The sequence below is a fragment of the Pezoporus occidentalis genome, unplaced genomic scaffold (genome assembly GCF_034315485.1).
Source record: "Pezoporus occidentalis ecotype Australia unplaced genomic scaffold, CSIRO_AGI_Poc_V1 ctg148, whole genome shotgun sequence".
Taxonomy (NCBI): Eukaryota; Metazoa; Chordata; class Aves; order Psittaciformes; family Psittacidae; genus Pezoporus; species Pezoporus occidentalis.
In genome coordinates, this window is record NW_026913295.1 from 742,216 (window position 1) to 769,793 (window position 27,578).

A 27,578-nucleotide genomic window follows, 5' to 3' on the forward strand; every position below is an offset into this window, starting at 1 on the left:
TGGGAAGGAGGGGCTGGGGGCAGGGCTCTGCTCTCCAGGCCACAGCAGGGATTTGGTGCTGTTGGCACAGGCCAGGGCCGGCCCCGTCCCTGCACTGGGCTCAGGCACTGGGCAGGAAGGGCTCAGTTCTGCGGGAGGGCTCCAAAGGGGAGGAGGAGGTGACTGCAGGAGGGGGTCCCACAGCACCCACAGCCCTGCTCAGCCAGGCCAGTGGGTGCCTGTGTGCTGAGCCCCCGCTCTGCCCCAGGGGGACCCCAGCCCCAGCGCTGGTTCTGCACAACCCAGAGTCCACATTAAAAGAACTTTATTGTTGGAAGCTGACTCTCACTGGTTCGTGTTAACCCACAGCATGACCCGTGTCCCCCCGGGGGGCTGGTACACTGTCCTATGGAAACATGCCATATAGAGTTTGAATAAATAAAGCTACAAAGCCCAAGTTATGTACAAAGGAGGCCTCAGGCAAAGGTATTATGTTTACAAACCTATGTACAATAAAACAAATGTAAACAGTCATTCGCAGCAGGGGACGCAGGAAGGAGCACACAGACCCTAACAAGGGGTGGGGGGGTCCCCATCTCCCTCCAGGTTTCTCCATGCTTGTAACTAAACCAAGATGATGGCTCTGACCAGGACCGATGAGTTCTACACCCCCAGCTCCAGCCCTGGCTGGGGTTGCTGGGTCAGTTAAAATCCACCCCCTCTGAGGCACATCGACAGAGATCACACAAACACGCTGCTCGAAGGACCCACACGGAGCACTCGCCCACCCCTGGCACCGGGGCCCACGGGTGATGCTGTAACAATCCAGGCGCACGTTACACAGATGGGGCCGGGATGGGCACAGGGAAGGGGGAGTGTGTGGCCATGGGGAGCGGTGGCATCCTAAGGCTGTCCTGGGGTCCCTGTATCGGAGGGGAAGGCTGTGACCAGGGCAGGAGATGGTGGGGCCAGGAGGATGGGCTGCAGCTCCACAGGCACCATGCACGGAGGGAGAACGGCAAGCTGCCCTGCTCACACTAAGGCATCTGCTGTTGGGACTGAGGCGGCTGGGATACGCTCACCCCCGCGTGCAGGGAATGCTGCCCCCCCGTGCCTCCATCCCTCCGGGCCCAGTGAAGCCCCGTGTGATGTGCACAGTGCAGGGGCAGGGCTGGGGACCACACTCCCCCTCCCCTGCCCACCCCAGCACCCGGAGCTGTGCCTGTGAGTGATGGAGCTGCAGGAACGGAGTCAAGGCGCCAGCGCCTCCACCACGAGGGCTGAGCAGCACCGGGGGGCAGCAGCCGCCCGGCCCCAGCAGCAGGACGCTGGCGCAGGCAGGGAGGGCAGCGGCCAACCCTTGTGTGCTGCCAAACCCAGGGGAGAGAGGAGAGAACCCGAGCGCCGAGGCTGCCGGGCCAGGGTCTGGTGAGCAGAGCCCCGCATCCCCTGCAGGGCATGGGGCCGAGCCACAGCACGTCCGCTGCAGCGGGAGAACAGGAACTGCATTGACATGACAAGGAGGCCGGGTCGTGTTCCAGCGGGGCGGCAGCGGGGAGCGAGCTGGAGCGCTTCTTCTCTGGGTGGGCTGAGAAAAGCATCCGCAAGTCCGAACACGACCTCCCGCGGGCTCATACGCTCAGGGGCAGCATTCCAGGCGCTGAGGAGGGGCGAGAGGCTCCCAGGCCGGGGGGACCTTGATCAAAGCCGTTCACTGCCCTGAGAAGCAATAAGAGAAGCCAGTGATGAGGAGCAGCCGCAGGAGGGGCACCGCGTGCCTCGCCCCAGCACCAGCAGACACAGGCAGAGCTCTCCCCCTGCCTGTGCAGCAGGGGACAGGGCCCCCGCCTCGGGCTGCAAGGATGGTGCTGATCCCTGCCTGCAGCAGGCACGTGCAGCCCGCGTGGAGCAGGAGAACCCAGTAATGTGATGGGCACAACCCGGCCATGGTGCCTCAGCACCGCACTACCCCTGCCTGGGCTGCAGCAAGGGCTCGGGGTGCCTCCACCCCCCCAGGATCCAGGGGTTCCCCCTGCCCCAGGCTGCTGGGAGAGGTGAAGGTGTGGAGAACCTGGGCTCCTGGCGGGCTGGAAGGGCAGTGCAGGGCTGTGACAGCTTCTCCATCTCTACTCTGGGGTGGCACTGACAGATCTGCTGTAACCAGGTTCCTCCCTGCTGATCACCAGCGCTGCAGCCCGCACAGCCAGAAGTCCTTGCATCCCTGGACCAGGACAGCACCCACTGCTGACCCACATGAGAACCTGCCCTCATGGTTGGGTTTGCAATACTGAAGGTGGGGGAAGAACCCCATCCCCTGCAAGGCAAGGCAGGACCCCCTTGATGTCTGCCTGCTCCCACAAAGCACTGCTGCAGCACTGCACCAGCTCGGCCTGAACCACCAGCACCCCATGAGAAGCCACTTGGATCCCTCCTGGCAGAGCTACGCTTGTGAGAGTCCCAGACTGGTTTGGCTTGAAAGCACCTTAAAGTTCCTCCAGCTCCAGGCCCTGCCACGGGCAGGGACCCCTTCCACTAGAGCAGCTTGCTCCAAGCCCCTGTGTCCAACCTGCCCTTGAACACTGCCAGGGATGGGGCAGCCACAGCTTCTCGGGGCACCCTGTGCCAGCGCCTCAGCACCCTCACAGGGAAGAGCTTCTGCCTAAGAGCTCATCTCAGTCTCCCCTCGGGCAGGTTAAAGCCATTCCCCTTGGCCTGTCCCTACAGGCGCTTGTTCAAAGTGAGCTTCAGGACATCTTTGCTGTTCAGATCAGCTGCCGTGAGTGAAAACGGGAAGGAAAAGAAGGGCAAGGGCTCCATCATGAGGAAAACGGCAAATGCGCCAGTGCTCAAGGAGCACATCCTGCTCCCCCCTGCAGCGCTGCCACAGGGACCATGTGCCAGCAGCTTCTGTGCCAGCAGCTCCGGGCAGCATCCCCAGGACACAGCAGTGCTGTTCTAGGCTCCCTTTCGCATGCACACCCTTGCCCTGCAACTCGCATAGGGGTGACCTCGCACCTCCTGCATCCAGGGGGCAAAAACCCTGGCAGGAAACCCCCGAGGCTGCTGCTGCTGCCCTGGGCAGTGTCAGAATCCTCCCAGCTGAAGAGGTGACATCCCAACCCTGGCTTGCAAGGACAGATTCCCATGGTAACAGCTCCCCCAGCTGCTCCTGCTCCCTCTCTTCTTGTTCAACATCCACATTACACAGCCTGAAGCACATCGCAGCAGCAGGGCAGAGCAGGGAGAAATGACCTTTCCTGCCTCCCCCTCCTTCAGCCTGAAGCTTCAACTCCCATTCAAGTGTTGCTTCAAAACATTCCCAAGTGCCTCTTTGCTGCACGCAGTAAAAAGCTGCTGGACAACACTGACGGGCAGACATATTTTGCTATCTGCAGCGGGATGAAGGGGCATGAAGCCAACCTGGTCACAGCATGACTGTGAATTAGTTATCAGCCAGAAAGCACCTCTGCCAAGTGGGACAGGGAAGAGGGAAACCACCACCAAAACATCCAGCACCGAACAGGATTAAAGCTGCTCCCCTTTGGAAGGGTTCAGTCAACAGCAGCAGGCTGGAAGTGCTTGTGCTCATGTTCAAGCCCAACACATGGCTGGCTCCCAGCGCGTCTGTGCCCATGTTTGCTTTCCCATTAGGCACAACCAGGGCAACTGAGCACTGGCAAACCAACACTGGAGGCAAAACAGGACCAAAGGGCAAACTAACTTTCAAAACTACATGAAGAGCAGTGATACTTCATCCTGCGGCTCTGCTGCGACCAATCCAATCAGAAACGTGCATGGACTTGAAGAAACAATTAGATCAAGAAAGCAGCAACACTAGATCTTCCTATTGCAACAGGTCACAGCAGCAGAGGAGTTTATCTGAACTAAGGAGAGAGATTATAGCCTCAGGCTTTGATCATGGACCATTAGTTTGTAATGCTCAGAGAGCTACCTCATGCAGTTAGATAACCACCAGCTCTGCCCCTTCAAGCCCCAGGTTAAAATGCATGCAGCTTATCATTGCAAATGAATTCATTTACCCATGACCAAGGTGGGGAATGTGACCTTTTCACGCCTAGTGGAGAAAAAGTGGAAGAGTTTATGCACACCATAAAGACATCGTGGGCATCCCTGGATGCAAGAGCTGGAGCAAAGCTAAAGTGTTAAACTAAACCTCACCAGACCTCTCTTCCTGCACCTCTGCGTGGCCAGGCAAGGGGACAACCAGCACTCCCACCACATTCTGCACCTTGCAGTGGCTTGCACGCAGCCAGATAAAAGCTCGGAGTACTGCAAAGCACATTCCAGCACAGGGAGTTACTCACCTGTATCCCAGGTCCCTCTTTTCCAGGGAAACCTTTTCATAATGCAGAGCAGGCAACAGGAGGAAGACCCTGATTTCCCAGCCTGACGTATGATGAGCAGGGTGGTGGGTGACAGTGTTCACAGTGCAAATACACCTGCATGCTCCCTGGCACTGCAGAGCACCTCTCATGTTCAAACTTGAGCTTGGTTCATTAAAACGAAGCCCAAGAGGTTCACAAAAACAACTTCACAATAAGCATTAACTACAAGGGCTGGACATTGAAGAGTGCAGGAGGGGAGCAGTGAGCTTGGAGCTGATGGCCCAAGGAACAGCACCATGCTGGCTCACACGCTGCCTCGGCTCTGCTGGTCAGGTGCCTCTGCAGAGCCCTGCAAGGTCCCAGGCATTTTGCTCCCTGACTGGATCCAAGCTTATATCCAATTCAGAATAATTACAACAGCAAAAATGAAGCACCTGAGAACAGGCTCAGGCGCTGCCCTGCCAGGCCCTGGCATCCGCACAGGAACAGCGCATTCCCGAAGGAACCAGCCTGCAGACACCGGCAAGATTTCCAAAAGCAGCCAAGTCCCGACTCTTCCAATTCAAGAGCCACGCTCCAGAGCGAGCCCAGAGCCACCCAGGCCTCCCCTGCCTCCAGTGCCTGCGCAGCTCCACTGGGCAAGCTGATGGGAGATGGAGACTCAAACATTTTAACCAACCAAACGGCAGAGGCAGAAAAGGCCACAGGGATGCTCAGGGCTCTGGAGCAGCTCTCTTAACAAGGACACATGCAGGAGCTGGGCCTGGTTAGCCTGGAGATGAGCAGACTGAGAGGGGATCTCATCAATGCAGATCCATATCTCGAAGGTGGTGCTAGGAGGATGGGGCCAGACTCTTTTCAGTGGTGCCCAGCAACATGATGAGGAGCAATGGCCATAAACTAACACACAGCAAGTTTCACTTCAACACGAGAAAGAACTTTACACTGAGGGTGGCACAGTCGTGGCACAGGCTTCCCAGGGGGCTTTGGAGTCTCCCTCTCTGGAGACATCCCAAACCCACCTGGACATGTTCCTGTGTGCCCTGCTCTGGGTGGTCCTGCCTTGGCAGAGCCTTGGACTGGAGGATCTCCAGGGGCCCTTCCAACCCTAACGATTCTGGGATTCTGTAGATGGAATTGTAGTGATGCGGCTGTGTCACTGTTGTCCCAGTACCACTGCCCAACAACTGGCTGTTCTTTAGGCAGTGGCTGCAGATTGGATTTGATCTATGATCACATGCAACAATTAGAGGCAAGGAGAAGAGTACAAAGGCTTGAGAGAGAGCAGAGGGGGGCAGAAAGGACACAGCCCCTCATGCTCAGCCCCCACTGTGCACCCTGGATGTGATGGCTGCCAGGGACAGGTGCCAGCATGGCTTGGAGCTCAGCTGCTGCTGCAGCATGCGAGCACTATGGGCTGACCTCCTGCAGGTAACTGCTCAGTTCAGCCTACATGTGCAGACAAAATCATACAGGTTTGACACAGCACAGCCACTGCCACCCTACAGCACACACAGACCTCAACAGGGGCAGCAAGGCAGAGCAGGAGCAAAATGTAAGGGGAAAAGCGTGGGCCACCGACCCTGCTGTGAACAGCATATGGGGTGTAAAAGAGAAGGACAAGACAGCAGGGCCATGCAGGGATCTTTAACACTTTGCAGATAAGCACATCAGTCATTTCCACCGCCTTTTTTAGCCCACTAACGTCCCCCAACTCTGCTGTAGAAGTTCTCTTGCAGGAGGCTGAGTTTCTAAGCTTTTTCCAGCTACAACCTGCTCCTAACTCCAGGCAGCCAGCCCAGATAACAAGTGTGATGACAATCTGGATAATTAAAAGTAACCCCCACCCCACACAGCAATCAGCTTATTTGTCACACCACAACTCAATATAGCTCTGCTGCCTCTTAAGAACAGCTATAATCTCTCCCTAGCAACTCCCCTGACAGCTTGCACCTGAAACACAGCCTGCGCACCGCAAGCGTGAGCACTGCTGTGGTGATGCACAGCCCCAGTCAGCCCTGCAGTACACAGACAACTTAAGGTCTGATTTGCACATGACACTTAAATCTCCAAACTCTTCCTTTCCCAAAGCAATAGTGACTCTAAAAACTCTGAATGCCAGTTTCTTAGATGCAACTTGCCCTGCTACCCACGTAGCAACGCGATTCAGCTCAAACCAGGATGACTGTAGGAAGCTCAGCTTGTCTGCTCTCTATAAAGCACTCCTCAGCTTGGTAACAGCTCATTTAATTCTCTAAATTCTGGACTGAGGATACACTGAATATTAGCAGTAAATTCCCCTGACCTGAGGTTTAGTACTGAGGATAACTATACATGGAGCACGGGGGGGAGTTTTGCCCAGTGACACCAGCACATCTCACAGCACCACCGTGCTAACGCTGGAGTTGTGCTGTGCCGTTCGTCCTGCTCCTCAGGGCTCCTCACACAACCTCAGGGCCCTGTGGGAAAATCCTCCTGTTGAACCACTTCCCAGTATCCCAGAGGAAGCTCTGACCACGAGCGAGTCACGGGAGGCACGTGGGGCAGTTCTTCCTGTGAAGGCAGTTTGTGGCTCTACAGCTGACGCACAGCACCATCAGCACGGAGACAGCTTCCCCTTCCATCAGCCAGAATTACACTGTTGATGACGTTTTCTTTTCCCCTAATAGAAGGGAAAAGAGAGCAAACAGGGCCCCACCCTCCTGTGCGGATCTGCTGCCTGCACTTAGCTGTTCCCACCGAGGGAATCCCCAGCTCTGTGGTGAATGTGCTTCCCCATGCACCAGTAGCTATGGCAACACCACCACTACTTACTTGAGAACCTGTCTAAGGGCATGTTTATTACCTGAGATGTAACCACCAAGAGATTAGGCAGCAGAGGGACAGAACAGGCCCTGCATGCTACCAGCTAAGACACAGCCACGCTTGCTTTTCTCTTCGCTTCACAGAAATCTGTCAGTGTCCCTGTCCCCTTGAGACTTTGGCTCCACAAATTATCTGTCCTATAGGATGAAAACTGCGGTGGGCTAAAGATCAGCCAAGAAAAACTTGTGCTCCGAGTAGCACCCTGGAATGCGCTCTCCTTTCAGGTAAAAGGAAATCCTTTCTTACCCTTTGTCAAAGAAGGAAGTGTGCCCGGGGTGAGGGTACTTTGTGCCGTTGCTGTTCATCACGCTGCTGTTAACATTCCCCGACACGTAGGATTTTCGGGATGCCTGGTCCTTTGCAAAGTTCCTGCAAGCAGCCAATTTGGATTCTAAGGCCTGGGAAACAGGAAAACCAAGATAATGTCAAAAAAAAAAAAGAGCAATACTAATTTACTAATACTTTAACAAGAGGAAGCATTTTGCTGTTCAAATTTAGGCTTTGTCACAACCCCAGGGTCAGCAGGAGCAGGACCCCGATTTTCACCTTTGGCAAAAATGGAACTAAATGGGAACAAAGCTCATGTTCTCTGTCACCAACCCCAGAGGAAACGCGATGCAGAGGCAGACCTCCAGGCGTGACTCAGTTCCATCAGGGCTCAGACTTTAGAACTCTCAATTACCTAAAAGAAGGAAGCCACCTCCCAGCAGAAGTTACCAAGCCTCCTTGCCTCAGCAGCTGCACAAAGGCTGAGGTGAGCTAACCAGAAGTCTAACAGCCTGAGGCACAATCCTCAGGTTTGGGGGAGGACTGTGTATTTGTGAAGTTGAGAAGCTGAGTTTTCTCCCCAGGACAATGCCTTTTAGCATTCCTTTCTTAATCTCTGCCTACAAAACAAAGCCGCTTAAGCCCCACTGATATGAACAAGAGGTGCTACAGCAACAACATCAGAAGGAGCAATCAACTGCATTAGCTAAGCCCATCCCTGTGGTCTGTACCTCATGCCTACTACTTCCAAGCAAGCCTGGTGAGATCTTTTTCCCCTATACAAGGTAACAGTCTCTGCCTCATCCACTGACTCCTGGCAGGAGGGAGACCAAAATCCTGATTCTCTCCTTTCTTTCAGGACATCACCCGCCCTTTCTGGCAGGTATAACAAACTGAGCCATTATGTGACTCCTTCTGGCCTAGCAGAATGGCCTTCCAACTGTCTGTTACATCCACCCTGTGCATGGGTACATTCAGACACTTCCAAATGCATGCACCGGAGACAAAAACTCATCTCCCCATATTTGGGAGCTTGGTCTGGTTCCATGTAGAACAATATTCCATCGACAGGCCACTGACATGCTACCACAAGTAAGTGAACACTATAGGGTCTTCTAGAAATCCGTGTTAGCTCAGCGAGCACACAGGGAGATAGCTACTTCATACAGGTACCTACCTCTTGGTCGCAAACACCTATCAGCTGGAAGGAGCCAGTGTGATCTCTCCCTGTGTCAGCTGAAGGCAAGAAAGCCTAAGGGAAACTTCTAGCAGAGAAAGCAAGTCTAAGGTTTGGGATGAGGCATCCTATGAGTGGCCAAACCCAAAGAAATCCTGAGCAGCCTGTAATTGCTGCTAAACAAATATGTGAGCTGGAATTCTGAGCGGGTGTCTAAGGGCAGGCTGGGAAAGCAGGATGCTTATTTGGCATTTCCTGTCCTTGCAGAGTAATCACAGGGGATTGTGATTAAGCTCCCTAAATCCCCTGCAGACTCTTACTCACAATGATCCCATTTTAGCCATGTCACTCTAACCACAAGTGGGCCTGCTGCCCTTTCTAACCAACCCCCAGCTCAGTGGCTCAAAACGCAAGCAACGAGGTCACTTTTCCTTCCAAACTTCACTAAAGCGGCTGCCTCTCCTGCAGCTACTGCCTCATCAGTGGTACCCACAGGAGACAGAGGACAGCCAGCACCAAGGCTACCCATGCTTCCACTCACAGCTACCCACTGAGGCACATCAAGGAGCTTCTAACTTCAAACTCAGCTGGAAACCTGGCATCCTGAACAGCACACTGACAGAGTTTTAAGCACTTGTCCCTGCTTACAGTGGTAATCCCTTTAAAGGCTCACAAGTTTCACTGCCTCCTCAACTACAGATTGGAACGTTTGGCTTTCCCCTCATTTATTTTCTCGCTTTCTTAGCAAAGGTCTCTCTCTTTTTCCCCACTTTCAGCACCTGCTGCAAATGCCCCCAGGCACATGAGGGGACACTGGCAGCGTGATCTCAGCTCCAGATCTCAAGCTCCCCACTTGTGTGCAGCAGGCAGCCAGGCTCTGTGGCCCAGCTTTGCATCTTGGTCTCATTACAGAGGAAGCTGCAGGCCCTGTTTAAAGTCAGAACAAGCAGCTGATGGCGTCCAACCCCATATACCAAAGTGCTTGAGAAACTTCTTACTTCGAATATGAATTTCATCATCCAAAACTGGCCTCAGAACCCTAGCAACATGCTTTACAAATCAAGATAGTTAACCCCCCCCAAACATTACCACATTGTAAACACTGCATGTACTCAGCATGGGCCCAGGCCTTGCTGTCACTGCACACAAGGAAGAAAGCTCAGTGCCAGCACTGCAGAGTGAGGAACACTTCAGGTCAGAGCACTCACCCCCACTTTCCGTAGCAGATCCCCCACAATGTTGAGTGCAGATATTCGAGCTGAAGGAGTAAGGGGGCTGGTACCAAATCCATTTGGTATAGCTGCAAACACAGACACACTTGATTATATGCTCCACTCCTCCACAGTTCATTTATTGTTTTAAATTTAAATAAATCAACTTCTACATGAAAAGATGAATTTAAAATCCTACTGCAGAGTCTTCACACAGCCACCCCACAAGAACACAGACTACATGATCACTGGTCAGGGAAAATGCAAAGGCCCAATTCCTGTCCACTGCCCTCTGCGTAGACCTACATGTGGAGATCATGCACTGTTCATCTGCAAGGCTATTGCCTGCAGTCCATCTAATCCAGCCAGAGCCTCCTCTGGAATCTGCTCCTTCTAATTTGAAGGATATGTAATAATCTCTGTGATTTTCCAGAGCCTTCCAGATGGGGAAAGGGACTGCGCTAACATCCTGCTGCCTCACAGAGAAAACAGGAGCTGTGTGATAACAGCCTCTAGAGCACCAGAATCACTGATCGCTGCTTACCCACCACTGCTGCTTCACAGCTGAGCAGCACTACCAGTTACTACACTTTCCTGCAACCCCAAGTGTCTTCAGTGCTCCACTGCAGGCATCTACTGCAGAGTGCAAATCCCTCCCAAGCAATAGGTAAGCTTCTTTCTTTTCCATGCTATTTACTCATTATACTCCTTAAACACACTTATGCTGCCCCAGGATTTAAACACACCTTATGCAACATGTGTGGGATCTACACACACGTACACTTGCTTCAAGCCCACTGACAAGCACCTGGTCTGCAATGGTTAGCAATGCTGCCAACCAACCAGGCACAGTTTCTGTGGATACCTTTTGGGGAAGGAAAACTATTTTCTGATCCTTTTCCAACAGGCGTGGCTGGCAGGGAGAGGGACGCCTGCACAGCCGAATCCATCTTCTCACAGTCCAGAGTTGGGGAACTGGGTGCTGACTTGCGCGTGACTTCTTGCTGCCTTTCCCGTACGGCCAGCTCCTGCCTCAGGTCTGAGGGTTGACAGAACACACACCCCAAACAGCGATTAGTAACTGCTTTCTCTAACAGTCTATTCATCTGCGAGGAGGAGGAGGAGATGCTTTGCAACAAGCCTCTGTTAACTGCCTGTGGCTGGAGGGCCCCATCTCAGAGCAGTCACTGCCCATCACCATCACTTCCCATTTCAGCCCGGAGGAGAGGGGCAACAAACAGAGCCCTCCCTGGGCCCAGCAGCCCACTTCTCCCCAGCATTCCTCCCTATCTGTAGTGTAAGTCCCATGGGAAGTGTGTCACAAACATCTGCTGAACTACGCTCAGCTCCTGCTCTGACAGAGGTTGGAAAAAGGGAGGAACGACCTATTCTTGTGTATCCAATTGCCCACATTATTCTTCCAGTCTATAATCCACAGGATTCCACACTAACCAAAAGACAGTCAAAGGCTGTATCCAGTTTCTTGATGCCTCAAGAAGAAAAGAGCAGATAGGAGAGACTGGGTATTCCACATGACAGGGAAAAAGCCTGGAACCTATGTTTCATTCTCACCTCCTCTCCAGCCTGCTGCTTACCCCTGCCTTGTCCCCTCCCATTCCCACACGTATTTGCTACAAAGAGCATCCAGCACAGCTCAGCAAAGAATCCATAAAACCTTCAGAAGGAACTAGATGCAAATAAAAAATATATTACAAATGGGTTGATCATTTTTGGATAGAGCAACTTAATCATTCACAGAATCCCAGACTGGTTTGAGTTGAAGGGACCTTAAAGCTCCTCCAGCTCCAACCGCTGCCACAGGCAGGGACACCTTCCACTAGAGCAGCTTGCTCCAAGCCCCTGTGTCCAACCTGGCCTTGAACACTGCCAGGGATGGGGCAGCCACAGCTTCCCTGGGCACCCTGTGCCAGCGCCTCAGCACCCTCACAGACCTCTTATTCCTTGCCTCAGTTCTGGTACAATGTGCAAGAGCAGAATCAGTTGCACATTACAGCTTTTAAGTTATCATAAATATTTAGAACTGATTTTAAGTAAAACAGCCCAGCTGTAATGAAAAAAAAAAAAAAAAAAAATCAATCTAGGCTCCTCTAAGAGGTTTTGGGGCTCTTGAATCAGAAATGCTGTATTTGACTTCGACACTAGCAGTTCTTTTAGTGGCTCCTGCTTGCTGCCAGGGGAACACGCAGCTTTGCTACCCTAACTAATGCTAAACATTTCCAGATGACTCATCCAAGAAACAACATGTCCTTTTTGGCCAATTATTCCAGTGTTGTAGGAAACAGTCCCCTAGGTTTGCTGGGTTTTCCAGTGTTACTGCCCTAACCCCAAATTACAACACATATATTTCCTCAGAAAATACTTCCTCTCCCCTTTCATACTCATTACGAAACCCCTGTACTTCCAGCAGAGGCTTTCCATTTGTGGGGCACAAACTTGGGTCAGAGAGCTTCACAAAGGTGAGCAACTGCTGAAGGGTTTGTTGTTGTCTTACACTCAGGTCTAACTGAGGAATTATCTTAGGAAGCCTCCCTTGGGAAAGCCAGTTGGAAGCCACTGGTCTCTGCATGACAGTAACAGCAGGCACTGGCTGCAGAGCATCTCCACTAGTAGAGAAATCAGTTTCCACCAACCATTAGAAAATGCTTCCCCAGGATTCTCCAGGTGAAATCCACTGGGGAATTCCCACCTCCTGATCGTATCCCAGAACACTCTCTCAAAAAGGTCTAACCACAGTCTTTACTGGAGTATCTTAAATAAACCAGGCAATTTCCAAGAGGATTAGAAACAACACAGGAGACAGGATTTAAAAACTAATTTAGTTAACCACTTACGTATTTCCCTGACATTGCCTGTGCTTTCCCTTCCTACGCAAGGCAGAAAACCACAGCAAGTGGGAACTTTCGAAGCACACTTCCTCAATTCTATTACATCTGTGGAATGCAGTATTTTTCTACTCACCTCTGTTAAAAAACCTGAATGAACCTGGTATTAATTTTGCTCTACACAAGGAAATTTTTCCTCTCAGCTACACTGGACATACAAAGAATAGAGAACATGCTGTTAGTAATACCTAACAGGGTAAGTATCCAGATCAGGTCTCATTATGCGAGGCTTTCTATAAACATGAGCTTTGGCTGCTACATAACTCTTAGGAAGCCAACAATGCAGTGGCACACAGAACTCATCAAGCCATACCTCTTGCTTCATCCTTTAATCTCTGTACAGAAACCAGTAATGACTCCTTGTCATCCAGTTCACTTTCTAGGAAGGCATTTCTCTCAATAGCTTGGTTCAGCCTTTGTTCAAAGTCTTCCAATGAAACTATTGTTGCCCTAGAAACAAAATCCAGAATATTGGGTTCTTCAGCTCAACCAGCATAAAAGCATATTTAAAAACATAATAGAAGAAAAATGTTAGCAGGGCCTACTTTCAAGTTAGTCATTTGAAAGCTATGGAAATGCTTCCTGGAAATAAACTCCAGAGAAGCAGGGGAATAAGATGAAAAGAACATGATAGCATCTGGCTCTCAGATGTACCAAAGGGCTGGGAAAGAGCCAGGCCAGCACTCCCATGCCATGTTTCCCAAGCCATGCTCCAAAGCTTCACATTTAATAAGTGCAGTAGCTCAGGTGGTGCTGCACTCTTCAGAGCTCTGGACAGGGAATGCAGGAGGCAGGGCAGTGAGGTATTGCCTATGACCCAATTTGTTCAGAAGTTAGTCATGAGGTTAAGAGCCTTGTGGAAACATGGCCTCAGCTCTCAGATCTTTCTGCCAGATAGCCAGAGGCTCATTCCTGGTCCCACTGAATCAGCGGCAGAATTCCCATTCTGCAGAACGGAAGCATGACCTGCTCCCAAACTGGGCACTTCCAACAGCAGCCTCTTCATTTTATGCATTTATAAAGGACACATTTGTTCCCTACAGTCATTAAGCTGTTGTGCAGGGAAGAGAAGACTCCTTTGGCCTGCTTTATTTGAAAGGGACTATGTAAAGCAACAGCTTATTTCAAAGCGGCTTTGAGCTACAGGGATCACAAATACAAGAGTCACCTAGCTGGTACTATCAAAAGCAGCGCAGTGGCCTGGCTTGCTCTGTGCCTGCTCGTTTCTCACAGGAGCACGAAGAGCTTTTGGGCCCCTGCCCTCCCTGTTGTAATGTAAAGCTCTCAGCTCATGAGGTGACTCCAAGGGTAAACTGCACTGTTCAAAGAATCACACCTTGGGATTTGTTTTAGGGTTTTTTTGAATGTTTGCTCATTTCCCTCTTAAGGAATAGTAAAATGATCAATCTGGGAAGCAAAGAAAAGACCTAGTGAAAACTTTAAGGAAGAGGTTTGCAGCTGTCACCTCTTGGCACGTTCCAAGTCATCGTTGGCCTGCTCCAGCTCCCTCACATACTTATGCAGCTGATCTTTAATGGCCCGTGTCTGGCTGAGGTCATGCTCCAAACAGGACACTTGCTTGTAACTTTGTGTATACTGGTGCTCCAGTTTCTCCTGAAAGAAAGGAGTAGCGAGATAAACATACACATACACTCTCCACATCAACAGCAGTGAAATGGGACAAAGAAACGAACATCCTCCCTGCAGCTTGCTGATCTGGGATTGCTGGAGATCCAGAGCAGGAACTGGAGAGGCAGAGGGAACGTGCTCTGAGCATACGAGCTGGGCACAGCGCAGAGCCACAAACACTGCACTGTGCGCTGACATCTCACCACAACAGAGATGCAGGCCTGCATCTGCTCCCAGCAGCCTGCACTGACAGCTGCTCTGAAGCCTTAGACACGTAGGAAGCTGGAGAGAAATCCAACTGTGCAGCCTCCCCTCCCCTGACAATAGCCACACTGTCACCAGAAACTGACTGACATCTCCATTAGCAAAACTGAGAGCTACTGAAATGTGCTACAAAACCTGCAGGTCCACAGCCTCATACGTGAAAGACTGCAAGAATTCGCTCCCAAACACACTCTCACCAGCTCTGAGGGTACAGAGAGGGGCTTATGGAAAAACTACTGACCTTATCAAACACATCCCGACCTTCAGCTATAGCTGGGACTGGATACATGAACAAGTAATCCCGTAAACTTCACTTCCACTGGGTAAATTGCTAAGCTTTGCCTTCACTGAAATAACCCAAGACTACAAAACATGATGCTTCTCCAAGATTCCAAAATAGGCAAGAGCTTGTTAACAAAGAGGCATCAATTACAAGTTCCCTTCTGCACATGCAGATCCTTATGCAATTCCTGTCTCCACAGCTACGGCTGTTCAGAATGAATGAGGAGCACAAACGAAATACGTGCACAAATCACTAATCTTCAGCTTTCTTCAAGGTCTCATCAAACCAAGGAGACCTTCTGGGTAAAAAAAGCCAGTTTGCAAAGAAAGACAACGCAGAGGTCTGACAAAACCTGCTTGTGCTGCCCCCCCCCCCGTTGCTGCATTGATGCTGCTTGTGTAACAATAAAAGTACTCCTTGGCAAGGCCTTGAGAATTCAAACTCCATGATGAGAGCTTCATGATGTGAACAAGAAAAAATCCACCACAAAATTCCCTGGGAAGTTGCTGGCCTTATTTGGAGCACCTGCCATGCTGAAGCGTGGATCTTAAACAGACAACTCCTTCGCTTCAGTTGGACATTCAGTGACCAAGAACAGAGCAGGCAATCTACAAAGAGATCCAAGGCATATCTGTAAGAAGCAGCAATGCTGTTACAGGAAAGACCTACCTTTAATGTTTCCACTTCATACTTCAGTCTTTGGTTATCCGCTTGCAAATCTCTGTTCCTCTGCTCAGCCTGCACTAGCTGTGCCTCCAGCTCAGCTTCTAATTCCCTGCTTCCTTCCTGAAATTCAGCCAGCTCTTCCCGAGCTTCCTGGAAGCTGGAAGGAAAGGATTTCATCAGTTGAAAAGCATCTCCCAGGTTAAAATAACATCCACAGCTCCCCTAAAATAATAAACTGAAAGAAAGGGGAGTTTTAAAGTAGTTAAGTGTCATCCATAGACCTCCAAGGGGAAAAAGAAAAATGGGGAAATGAAGAAATTACATTAAGCTTAGCAATAAAAGGAAATTAATTCTCTTACATCAAACCAAACAGCTACATTAAATGAATGTGTGAACAGGAACTTGTCTCAAGGCTATTTACAGGATTCATGGGAGTATGAAAACCACTTTGTACTCCATTAACTTCCACTGCTAAAGCCTTGAGAGAGTCAATGAATTTAGCAAGCATTTAACCTGATTTTGGTCAAGAGCTGTAAGAGAGACCATCAGTTCCTGGGGCTCTGCACTACCTGGAAATTGAAGGTTCTTGCAAAGTGTGAAGGTCTGAATCTGGGGTTGCTGAGCCCGTCAGCAAGAAGCCAGCACCCACCTACCTCACACCACTGCCAGTTATTACGGGCTAGAAGGAGCCACTCCACATACTTTGCTTATTAAATTCATGTCTTTACCATAGGTAATAGCTCAGCTCTTAGCAAACAGCAGGGAAAATGAGCAAGGCTTTAGGAATCAGCATACCCACTGGTGTCTGAGACAGAATGTTCTGACACCCAAGAACAGGTTGGGGTTCTCTACATGGACACATGCCCAACACCTCCCCCCCAAAACCCAGCAAAGTAACAACTTGCACCTTGGGCTTGAGAAAGGCCCAACTGGCTTCAATTGCACATGGGTATCATTGAATGCAAGGCAAGCTTTCCAAAGAAAATGAACTGGGAGCCCCCACTGCAAAATCAATCCCCAAATAATCTCCACCCCAGCAGCAGCACAGCGTTACACAAGACAGCAGCCTCCCTGGCTGTTTTGCATTGCCAAAAAGCCCTGTGCCCCCCTAACAGATACGGAGCCCTGGTACAAGACCAACTATGAGCTACAGCACACTTCAGTAAATTGCAGCAGACACCAAATCAGCCACTTCTCATACCAGTAATTCCACTACGAGAAGCTCAAGAGAACAGTAATCATACACAGCCACCCCAAAGGCACCTTCCATGATAAAACATCAAGATACTACTTAAGGCAGCACTTTCATTATTCAAAGACGCACATGATGGCAAAAGAGCTCTGCTCTTGCTCAGACATGCTCAAAACATAGCCTGGAGTTCATGGCATGGTAACACTGTGCCAGAAAGACTCAGCTCCCACCAGGGATTCCTTCCAAAATATCTGCTACCCATTTTGGTGTGCTCCTGGACAGGAACCGATTAAACAATGCTCTGGTTGCCAAGAACCAAATCCAGCCTGGAAATATCCAACAGTACCTTTGTTTGTACTTCAAGGAAAGCTCTTTCCAATACGCAGTTTCCTCCTTTGGACTCGAGAAAGTCGGGATTTCTTCACTGTCCATGATCAACACGACCTGCAGGATACAAACGTAATACACTCAGGATAGAGACAGGCTGATTGTCCCCCCAAAACTGCTCCTAAACACTAGGCTTCATCACCACAGCCTTCCTGCCCACGGCATCCAGGCCTGGCAGTGCCAGCAGGAAGGCAAGGATCCCCGGGAGGCGGCACTCTGCACAGAGACCTGCCCCAACAGGCACTGTGATCCCAGCCAGCTCCTGGAACTGCGCCTGCAGCACCCTCCAACCACAGCACAAGTGTTAGCTGTATTTTGTACCTGCTGCTGGAACAGCAGCTCATGCCAGAGGCCCACCCAGGCCAGCAGCAGGTAAGGATATTAAAGTGTACACCCATCACATCTTCCACTTTCATTCCTAAAAGGTTCTTAAAGGGATTTTGCCTCCTGATGCCAGCCCAGCAATGCACGCTACAGCTCCTGCCAGAGCTGCAAAGGCAGGTAAAGGAGGACAAACACTTTGAGGTCAACCAATAATACACTGCTGCAGAGATTCAAATTCAATTCTCTTGTCCCATGTTCAGGCCCTGCTCATTCCTGTTCCTATGGAAAACAGGCAGGTAACAGAAGTTACTCACATAGTTTCGCTCTCTCCATCCTCCCAGGCACAAGAAAGATCAGCCTCTCTCATAAAAACTATCTCAGAGCCTTCTCTTCTCCACACTGAACCCCCCAGGTCCCTCAGCCCTTCCCCATCACACTTGTGCTCCAGGCCCTGCACCAGCTCTGGTGCCCTTCTCTGGCCCTGCTCCAGCACCTCAACATCTCTCTTGCAGTGAAGGGCCCATACAACAGTGCTTCCAGCCTGGAGGGGTCTGGAGCTTCCCATGCTGAGGCAGGGGGACCCCCGCTCTCTGCATGAGGACCTCCTTTGTTCAGCTGTCTGAGCCACTGGATGCCACCGCAGCCCCACTCGGTTGTGAGCCAGTGTAAGCAACACACCCCATCATGGACTTTCATACTGCTGCTCAGCAGGGGAGCAAGGCACAGTCCAGGGGGACACAAGACATCTGAGGCCTTGACACACACCAGCTCTCAGAAGCTGATGAAGATGATGGTCATGGTCCTGGCATGAACAGCAGGACCAAGACAGGCGTTGAGATGGACACAGCTCCCAGCCAGAGCCAGGAGATGCACCACACTGTGTACCACTTCTGAGCTCTCCCCAAGCAATCCCACAGCTCTTTTACAAGCTGGCATCTTTGTCTCTTCCCAGAAGCTGAGACTCAAATTCTCTTATTAACACCCAGAAGAGACTAAGCTGAAACCAACCATTTCTCTGTTTAAAGCAGAGGCTCTAAACGAGGCTTGCATCAAGCTCATCAATAGCAGCTGACCTACAAGTCCTGACTTTCACACTCTGACAGGCATCAACAGCCAATGCTGTCCCTTCAGGCTTGAAATTGTCACGCTAATATGTCCTGCATCTCAGTGACCCACATTTTAGCCACCTAAAAGTGGGACAAATCAATCCCCTGCTTTCATCAGAGGGCAGGCACGCTCATTTCAGAGCCTGGCACTCAGCTCACAAACAAAGCAGAGCAGAAGTGGCACGTTTGTTCTTCAGCTAAGCCTCCAGCTGCCACTCTCCAAGGACACCATATCAAATCTGTCCAGAGAGTGCTGAGCACCTCAAGAACACCCCTACTCTTGCAGTGTGTTTGTTTAACTCTACAGCTCTCCTGTAGAATCACAGAATGGTTTGGGTTGGAAGGGACCTTCAAAGCTCATCCAGTCCAAACCCCCACAATGAGCAGGGATTCTTCAACTAGACCAGGTTGCCCAGAACCACATCCAGCCTGACTCTGAATGTCTCCAGGGATGGAGCATCCACCACCTCTCTGGGCAACCTGTGCCGGTGTTTTACCACCCTGTGTAAAGAATTCCTTCCTCACATCCAGCCTGAATCTCCCTCTTTTAGTTTAAAACCATCACCCCTCGTCCCATCACAACAGGCCCTGCTGAAAAGTCTCAATCTTTCTTACAAGCCCCTTTTAAGAACTGAAAGGCCACAAGGTCTCCCTGGAGCCTTCTCCAGGCCGAACAGCCCCAACTCTCTCAGCCTTTCCTCACAGGAGAGGTGTAGAAGCAAGTTTGTCATGAATGGGCCTCAGCGCTGCTGAGAGAACCGATGGTGTTCCCTGTCCCACACTGCCCTGTACCCAGAGAATAACCCATGGCCACGGAGCTGTTTGAGCTCCTGCAGTATGTGTCCTGCTGCACCTCCTTGGGTAAAGACATCTTTGGGTGCCCTTGTTCCAGGAGTCACATCTATTAACAAAGCAGCTGAATCCCAGCACAGGGCAGGGCAGATCCCAAGTCCTACACCAAAGCTTTCTGCAGTAGAGGCAGAGCCCATGAATCACCTCCCAGACTGTCCTGGGTTCACAGGCGGGTGCATTCAGGTGAGCAGAGACCTGCTGCATGCTGGGCAGCTCTGAACCACCATTCAGATGGCCAGGAAGAGGTGAACAGCTCAGCTACTGCAGCATGCTGCCCACAGCATCAGTCCTGCACTGACCTCTGAAAGCCCTGCACCAAAAGCCTGCTGACCTTGCCCTCCAAGGCGTGCAGCTCTCAGCCAGCACATTCCAAGAGGCTTAGATCACCAAGAAGCGCATTCTCCCCGCAATAATTGACACACACAACTCAGCTTCCACCGCTCCAGAGGAGCTGATCTCAAAAGGTAAACAGCCAGGAAGCCACCCATCAGCAAAGTTCAGGATGTGCTTAGAAAAACATCTGTATAAGGAAGCATCTTACATCATTTCCTAGAAGTAGCAGTGCTAAGGCACAGCTGGGGCCAGGGCTCCTTCCTGCCTGCTCACACCCTTGGCAATGCACCCCTGAGGCCTCCCTGCACCCAGGGCAGTGTGGGAGCCACAGGAAGGGCTGCCTGGGACTCACAGACTCACCAACTGCCCACACAGGAGATTTATGTCTTGTTTCCCCAATGCCCTTGTCAAAGACCCTCTCCTTTTAGACACTGAAGGGAGGAGATCCAGCCCTGCAGTACTTCAGGCCCCTCAGAGCAACTCCCCTTTTCCAACCCTATCATCCCCTGCCCACCTTGGTGAAGCAGCTTGATGGTCCAGGGTCACCTAGCCCCGTGTCCACCATCATGCCCATCACCATCAGCATGGATGTGTGACCTGCTCACTGCCCTGCAGAAGCACCCCCATCAGACATGATGCCAGGATGCATCCAACATCCATATCCTGCTTTGGTACACAGCTACATCACTTGTCTTCCCTCATATGGGTGAGAGCCAAGTGAAAGAGTTAGGAGCACAAATACACTCTGCAAACAAGGTGGTTCACATTGAGACAAGGAGGCACAAAAGCACAAGATGTAATCAGCTCTAACCTTAAGTTTGATGGCTTTGTAATGGAAAACAACTGAGGTGCTTGAAGGTAGCTGACATAGGTTTAGGTCCTTAGGACCTCAGTACAAAAAGCATATGAAAAGCAGGATAGAAAAACAGGACCTGAGGATGGGGAGTATGTGGGACTAGCAAAGGTCCAGGATGGGCGCAGTTAAACTAACTGATAGGTAGAAGGACAGGACGATTGCTGTTTGTGGTGTTAATGAACCCATTAAGCTGGTGTAAACATCTATTGGGGAGTATCCCGGACTAGCAGATGTCCAGGATGGGAGCAGTTAAACTAACTGATAACTAGAAGGACAGGAGGATTGCTATGTCTGTAATGTTAATTAAGCTGGTGCTTCAAAGACTGCCAGAAATGATGAAGATTGCTGGGAGAAGGACCCTCAGAGACCACCACCACATTTTGGTAGGCATGCAGGGAACTGTCTGGAAAATGATGTAATTCATGTGTAGCCTCATGAATATGTATGTATGTATGTATGTATGTATGCCCAGTGACTATATAAGGACGGCCCGTGTAGCAACACGGGGATACGCGTTAGGAGGAGCTATCCCCCGTGTCTCTGGGCACCGCAGTAAAGAATACCTGCTTGTCAGCTTGAGAACCTTGTTGGCGAGTTTGTTCCTGGAGTTTTCCCCGAATCAACAGCCAGAACGCTAGCCTGCGAGCTGGGAGGTGCAGGCAGCTCCCAAACCTGCCACGAGCGCACACATGGCTCTACGGGATCCCTTCACTTCTGCCAGCCTTTGCCCATTGTCACTATTGGAGGCATAGAAACACAGGCCTGGTGCACATGCCTGGCAGGACACAACTCCTGGGCATGGTCAGAACATAGCCAGGCAGCTTAAACCCCTCACGTGTGGGACAGTGGATGCCCACACAATACCGGAGTGCAACAAAACTGCTTTGCTTCAGCCAGTTGCCCCGGCCCTGGGCATTATGTGGGGAGCTGAGAACCAGCACAGCGAGCCCTTCCTATTCACAGGCTTCTTTGCATACGTGGCACTTGCAGAATCCAGCCTTTGACAAACAACACTGAGGCTTTCAGGATACAGACAAGACAATGCAGCAGCGTCTTCCAGGGAAAATGAGAGCAGGCTTATGCTGCTGCCCACTTGAATTCATTAGAAGACAGCTCAGCATTCACACAGCGCCCTGGGAAAACTCAGCTACACGGGCACAACTCCAGGATCCAAAGCAGCTCTCAGACAAGAACTATGTTCAGAACACGGTGGCTCCTTTCAAGTCCCCCCCCATACTCAGTCAGTGGGACAGAGTAATGCTCCACTGTTAAAATGGAACAGCTTTTCTACACTGCCATCACTCTAAAAGAATGCAGCAAGTAGGTTAAGAACTTCTCTAAATCCACTGGGGTTTGTAAAGCACAAATGTGGTTTCCCGCCTTCAAAAGCATCCTCACGAGTGAGATGCTCAGTATCCTCTGAGTATTACAAGAGACAAAGACTGAATCCAATCTGTAGTAGAATTAACTACCATGCACACAGTAGTTTTCAAGTAGCTGAAGGAATCTTGCATTCATTCATTCATTCATCTGCCAAACTGAAATCTTTATGGAGCCACCTTTCAGCTAAGTCATGAAAACACAAACACAGCCTGAAGTGTAACACAGGACCTCAAAAAAGCTTCCCAGGCGCGCCATGGGGCTGGAGGCTGCTGCTGCTGGATCATGTGTCAGAGCAAAGCACTAAGCCTGAAATATAACACGGTGTTTTGACTTCTACCCGCCCCCTCCAACAGTGAGGAATCCACTCCTCCCCACCCACAGCTTCAACACAACTCACTGATGTAAGGGTGAGCTACAGAGGCACGTCCAAAATGATTGTGGAGGCAGCTGCACTTCACCCAGGCTGTACCTGCAGCATCTCAAGTGGCTGGACAAACCATTCTTCCCCAGCTTAGTCATCCCACAACCTCCCATTTAAATCTACCTTATAAATACTTGCTATATAAAGTGAGTATCATTTAATGGTCACAAACAGGTCCTTTTTCTCCACACAGGCCAACTCTTCCTCACAATCCTGCTCACCCAGTGTTTATGGACACCAACCAAGAAGAATTAACCAGAGGCAAGGCAAGGCCACTCAAACACAACAAACTACGCTGCTAAGACTCCCCCATCTCTGCTTTGCTGTCCCACCACTGAGGGCAATGCAAATGTCCACTGACCTTTGGAATTAACCAAATAACAACCTAAAATAGGACTTGATAAAGAAATGCTGCCAAGCTTCCATCTGGCCTTCAGCTCTGGAGATAACCACCCATTCTGGCTATCGGAGTTCCCCAAGCTGCCAAGTGCCATGTTTGCAGGGCATGACTCTAAGCAAATGCAGAGTGTAGGCTAAAAAATTCTCCAAGTCCAGCAAGTTCTGTACAGGAGAAATGTGGCTTCCCACCTCCAAAAGCATCCTCACTCTGCTGTTGAGTGCTGGCACTGTCCTGAGCTGCCATGGAGAGCAGGAAGGACTGTCAGCAATCAGGTCTTCTTCCTCTTCCCTTTTTATGCTGATTCATAGACAGAAAAGCAGAAGAAACCTTGTTTCCACCATTCTTCACCTTCTCAAGCTCTGAGAACCAACAGAGTAACCCCCCCAAATCCCATAAGCTCTATTTTTCTCCAGACCCCATCAGGATTCAGAGCAAAGGGACCTGAGCAGTCCAGCCAAACACCGAACTTGCCTTGTCTTTCACTTCTAATAATATGAAAAACAAACAAAAGCCATGGATTAGGTTTCACTGATCAATTTGTGCTTGTTTCTCTCATCCTGAAATAGGAGCTGGAAGCATTTTCATCTGGGTTTGGAAGGCTGCCTGCATCCATCGCTGCTTTGGAAAGTGAACCTCTGTCTGTTCCTGCAGTTGGTTTGGAACCGAATGTTCTCAGGAGAACCACAACAAATGCCTGCTCACCTCTTACAGCAGCAGCACAGGAGCTTTCAGGGGAAGCAAGAAACTCAGAACACAGTGTCAGCCCAACACTCCTGCTCTGCTCTAATAATACATCCTGCAGTTCTAATTTGGACAGCACAGGAGGCGGAACATAGCCAAATCCTACCTGCAGGAACTTTGTCCAGGTTTAGACTAACAGCCTTGAAGATAACCAAACACCACACAGCAAAGTCTTGTTACCTCCACAGCCTCTCGTGGAACTGGCTTTATTAATCACATAAAGCAGGAATGGTTTATACACAGCCATTGCTCACATGCCTGGTGAATATGTGATATCCAGTGGGGCAATAAACCTCTGGGAGGTAGCCAGCACTGCAGTGCAAGCCTGGAAACCAGAAGAAAGGTACTGATGCAATAAGTCCCTTTTCAGAAATCAAGTTACAGCCACCACTAAAGGCATCAGAATTTAGTATTCAAAGCATTTACCCCGTCACAAACATGGGAAGTTTAAAACATCTGACCTCTGTTTGTTCCTAAGTACCACCACTGAAGAACCTTAAAAAGGAAATCTGGAGAGGCTGGAGCTCCTGATGCAGGTTCAGTGTCTGCAGGGATGAAGGAAAAGCTGCTGGAGATGTGCATGTCCCAGAACAACCTGGGCCTGACCATGGGAATGATCTGTTCCCAGCTCCATAGCCAGGAAGGCCAGAGGGATGAATCCACACAGAGCAGAAGGGTGCAGAGCAAACTGAGAAAGAAAGGAAGGCTGTGAGAAGGACACGCTTCTCCCTGCCTCAGCCTCTGCTCCTGATGAGCACCAGCAGCACTGATCCTGACTCTACACCAGATGCTGACCACAGGCAGAAGCTGGAGGCCCTTGCCTCCCCCACCAGGGCTTTGCCACCCAACTGGCTTCTTCCCCAGTTGCCTGGTTTCCCTTTAAGCCTTGAAAATTACACAGCATCCTGCCCAGAAGCAATGAATTCATCCAAGAGCTTATGACATACACGGCAAAGAGCTTGTGACAAATGACAGAACACGGGTCCCCTGTGCCTCCCTGTTAGCTCAGCAATTAGCAGCAACCCGATGACGACATTCCCTAAGAAGGCAGCGGCCAGAGGGCTCAGATGCTTCTGGACACTGCAGAATGACAAGCAACCAAGAAACTTAAAGGGAAAAGCACTCAGACCGGGTTTCTTGCAAGGGGAGTGAATTCTGTTGCCTTTACACCCCTGAGGTTCTACCAGTGCCAGGGAGGAGAAAATGGTTCTGAAGAACTCTGTCCCAAAAGGGGTCCCGCGCCAGGCAGCAGCAGCAAGGGCCTTGGCTGCTCCTGTAAGCACTTAACAAGATGAGAGTTAAAAATAATCCCTCCAGCTCACTGCCGATCAGGAGAAGGAAGCAGCACAGCCTGGTGCTGAGCTGCGCTGACAGCAGAGGCCTCCAGGGACACGGTCCTATGAAGACATACATATCCTGATGGGTACATCTCACTTCGTTCCCAGACAAGTGCAGTACAGAGGTGAAAAGACAGTTTGCTCCTGGTTTATCTTGGTTATGTTTGTAAGGTCACAAATGTCAAGAAAGACTGTAAAAAGGCTGTTTCCTTTCTGTAGTCTGACATTCCCTGCTTCTCAAAAAACAAATGTGATAGGCTGAGGAAATAAATTACACTTTAATGCTGTACTTTTTTGGTAGTTTACTGCCAGACATGTCTCTAAAGACAAGACTCTGTGTGGCACCAAGCTCACAAACATCACCAGCCTTATGCTTTCTCTGTACTTCTTGTTCTTTCACTTCTCCACCAAAGGAAGAATTACCTTGCATGTCTGCAACCTCTGAAGAGTCAGGGAAAACAAAATAAAACGAGGGGGCTTTACCCTGAAGAGAGGGAAAGGAAATCATATAACTCTTCCTCTGAACACAGCCCTTCACCTCTACTTCCCAATAACATGCAGGACCCAATCTCCACGTGTGAATATGTGGCCTCTGCCTCCACACGCACACACCACAAATACACAGCCCAGGCAGGTCTGGGTCTGCAAGCAAGGCAGAGGATCTCTTCCAGGGCAGACCTAACCGTAGTAATGAAACCCCACACTGCCACCCCACCTGACACAGCCTGCACAAGTGCAGGTAACCAGCACCACCAGCCTGGGCAGTCACACTGCTGACACATCACATTTCAGTATAAAACAGAAGTCTCTCAGTCACTCTTCTGCCCTGGGAGAGCTCCTTCCTCTTACAGTTATATTTCTAACAAAACAGTGACGTTGACAAGGCCCTCTGTCCTCTGCTGTGTCCAGGGACTGGTTTGGGGTGGGGAGAAAAGAGAAAAGAAAATCTCTTAGGTATCCAAGGAGCTCTTCTACCATGGCTGCACAGATTTAACCACCTCTCAGGGCAATAAATGCCATGGGCATCCAAAAGCGCCCTTCTCCTCTCTGTGCTCATCACCAAGTCAGGAACGGTTTCAGAGAACACAGAAACCCTGAGTCACCAAACAGTCCCAACCCAATCTGGTGTAGAGCAATGAGGCTGCATGCGGGCGAGGACAGCTATCCTCTGCCCTCAGAAGGGGAGAGATGCATTACTGGGAAGTCGCTTGACTGAAGCAGCCCATCCCCTCCTGTGTCAGATGTGTTCCTCCTCTTCGGCATGTCTGCTGCGATTCAGGTCCAACTCAAGGGACTGTTCAAGTTTCATCATGTTTATACCAAATACAACAGGACTCTCTAGGCTGAGAGGGAGGTGATAACCACCTCAGAGAAAAAAACCCACAGAATTACTGAAAGATATTCGATAGGGATGCGCCCTGGGCACTTGATTTACTGAGTATTCTATGACAACGGAGGCAAACCGCACGTTCAGCTTCCCATCACTGACCTGGGATGGTAAAAAACCCTCTTCTGGAACAAAGCCACCTACAAAGCAGGCACAGGGACCGCGAAGGGAGCAGCGTGCTCCTGGCCGCAGCCACGCAAGTCCCCGAACTTCCCCTCCCGCACACGGCTGAGCCCCTTCGATCGGGGCTCGCTCCTCCCGGCGCACGGCCACCGACTGGAGCGGAGGGCAAAGAACGCGAGCGTCCTCCCAGCGCATGGCACCTGAGCGGTGCGGAGGCCGGCGCGGGGAGGTTTCACCCCGCCCGCCTGCAGGCCGCAGGAGCTGCTCGGGCACTTGTGACAGCCGCGCTCTGCCCCTTCCCCAGCACCGGCTGCCGGAGCCGCCCCCGCCCCGGGCCGGGAACCCAGAAAAGAGACCGAGCGCTTCCTTCCCTTGGCCCCGCGCCGGCCGCGGCCCGGGCCCCGAACCCGCGGCTCTGAGGCGAGCCCGCGCCCCGCCGCAGGAAGGCAGCTGCACACCAAGCCCGCTCCCGCTCCCACTCCCGTACCTTCGGAGGGCGTCCCCAGGCCGCTGCCGGCAGGACCCGGCCCCGCGGAGCCACGGCACCGGCGCTCAGAGCAGGGCGGTGGCCGGGCGGGCAGGACCAAGCCGCGCCGGACACTGACAGCCACTCGCTCTCGCCAATGGGAGGCGGCGGCGCTGCGCCGCCAGCCAATGAAGAGCGGGGTAGGGCGGGACCTGCCCCGTTGTCAGTTCGCAGCCAATCGGCGGAGGGGTGCGGGGGCCGCAGCCCCCGGCACGGCCGCGGCCGGCTCGGCCCCGTCGCACCGCGTCCCGCTCCCCGTGTCGGCCCCCACCCGGGCCCCGGCCCCCCGCCCGCCGCCGCCGCCGCCGCTCCTCACCGGGCCGCACCCCCTGTCACAGCCGCAGCATCGCCCGCCGGGCCCGGGGCTGCCTCATCCGGGTGCTCCTGGGCGGGGCCGCGCCCGTGACGCACCGGAGGGGGGCGGGGACACCTCTTTGACGCGCAGGGCGGGGCGGGGCGGGGCCAGGAGCGGGGCCCGGTCTGTGGTCACCGGTGTGACCCCGGAGTGACCCTGGAGTGACCCTGGTGTTATCCCGGTGTGACCCCGGAGTGACCCCGGAGTGACACTGGTGTTATCCCGGTGTGACCCCGGTGTGACCCCGGAGCGACCCTGGTGTTAT

General features: G+C 51.5%; 1 protein-coding gene across 4 annotated transcripts; it reads right to left on the reverse strand.

The window, feature by feature from the left end:
* Positions 1-1,458: 1,458 nt before the first annotated feature.
* NDEL1 (nudE neurodevelopment protein 1 like 1) lies at positions 1,459-27,391 on the reverse strand. Of its 4 annotated transcripts, XM_062610546.1 has the most exons (10): positions 27,275-27,391; positions 17,129-17,226; positions 15,594-15,747; positions 14,214-14,362; positions 13,062-13,198; positions 10,711-10,884; positions 9,843-9,934; positions 7,437-7,588; positions 4,020-4,054; positions 1,459-1,698 (listed from the first exon to the last, which is right to left on the reverse strand). In XM_062610546.1, exons 2-10 carry the CDS (start codon positions 17,212-17,214, stop codon positions 1,691-1,693), a joined length of 987 nt encoding a protein of 328 aa, XP_062466530.1. In that variant the 5' UTR covers positions 17,215-17,226; positions 27,275-27,391; the 3' UTR covers positions 1,459-1,690. The 4 variants fall into 4 exon arrangements, with proteins under 4 accessions (XP_062466530.1, XP_062466528.1, XP_062466529.1 ...); XM_062610544.1 differs by lacking the exon at positions 4,020-4,054; XM_062610545.1 differs by lacking the exons at positions 4,020-4,054; positions 27,275-27,391 and adding an exon at positions 26,920-26,943.
* Between the last annotated feature and the right edge of the window lie 187 nt (positions 27,392-27,578).

What these genes read in the sequence shown, in the direction of transcription:
- NDEL1 (XM_062610544.1), bottom strand. Translation starts at nt 17,214, where the DNA reads ATGGACAGTGAAGAAATCCCGACTTTCTCGAGTCCAAAGGAGGAAACT. An exon ending in ATGAAGTGGAAACATTAAAG is followed by an intron (nt 14,363 to 15,593) that starts GTAGGTCTTTCC and finishes CCTTTCTTTCAG; the next exon opens with GAGAAACTGGAGCACCAGTA. An exon ending in ATCTGCTACGGAAAGTGGGG is followed by an intron (nt 7,589 to 9,842) that starts GTGAGTGCTCTG and finishes CCTGTTTCCCAG; the next exon opens with GCCTTAGAATCCAAATTGGC.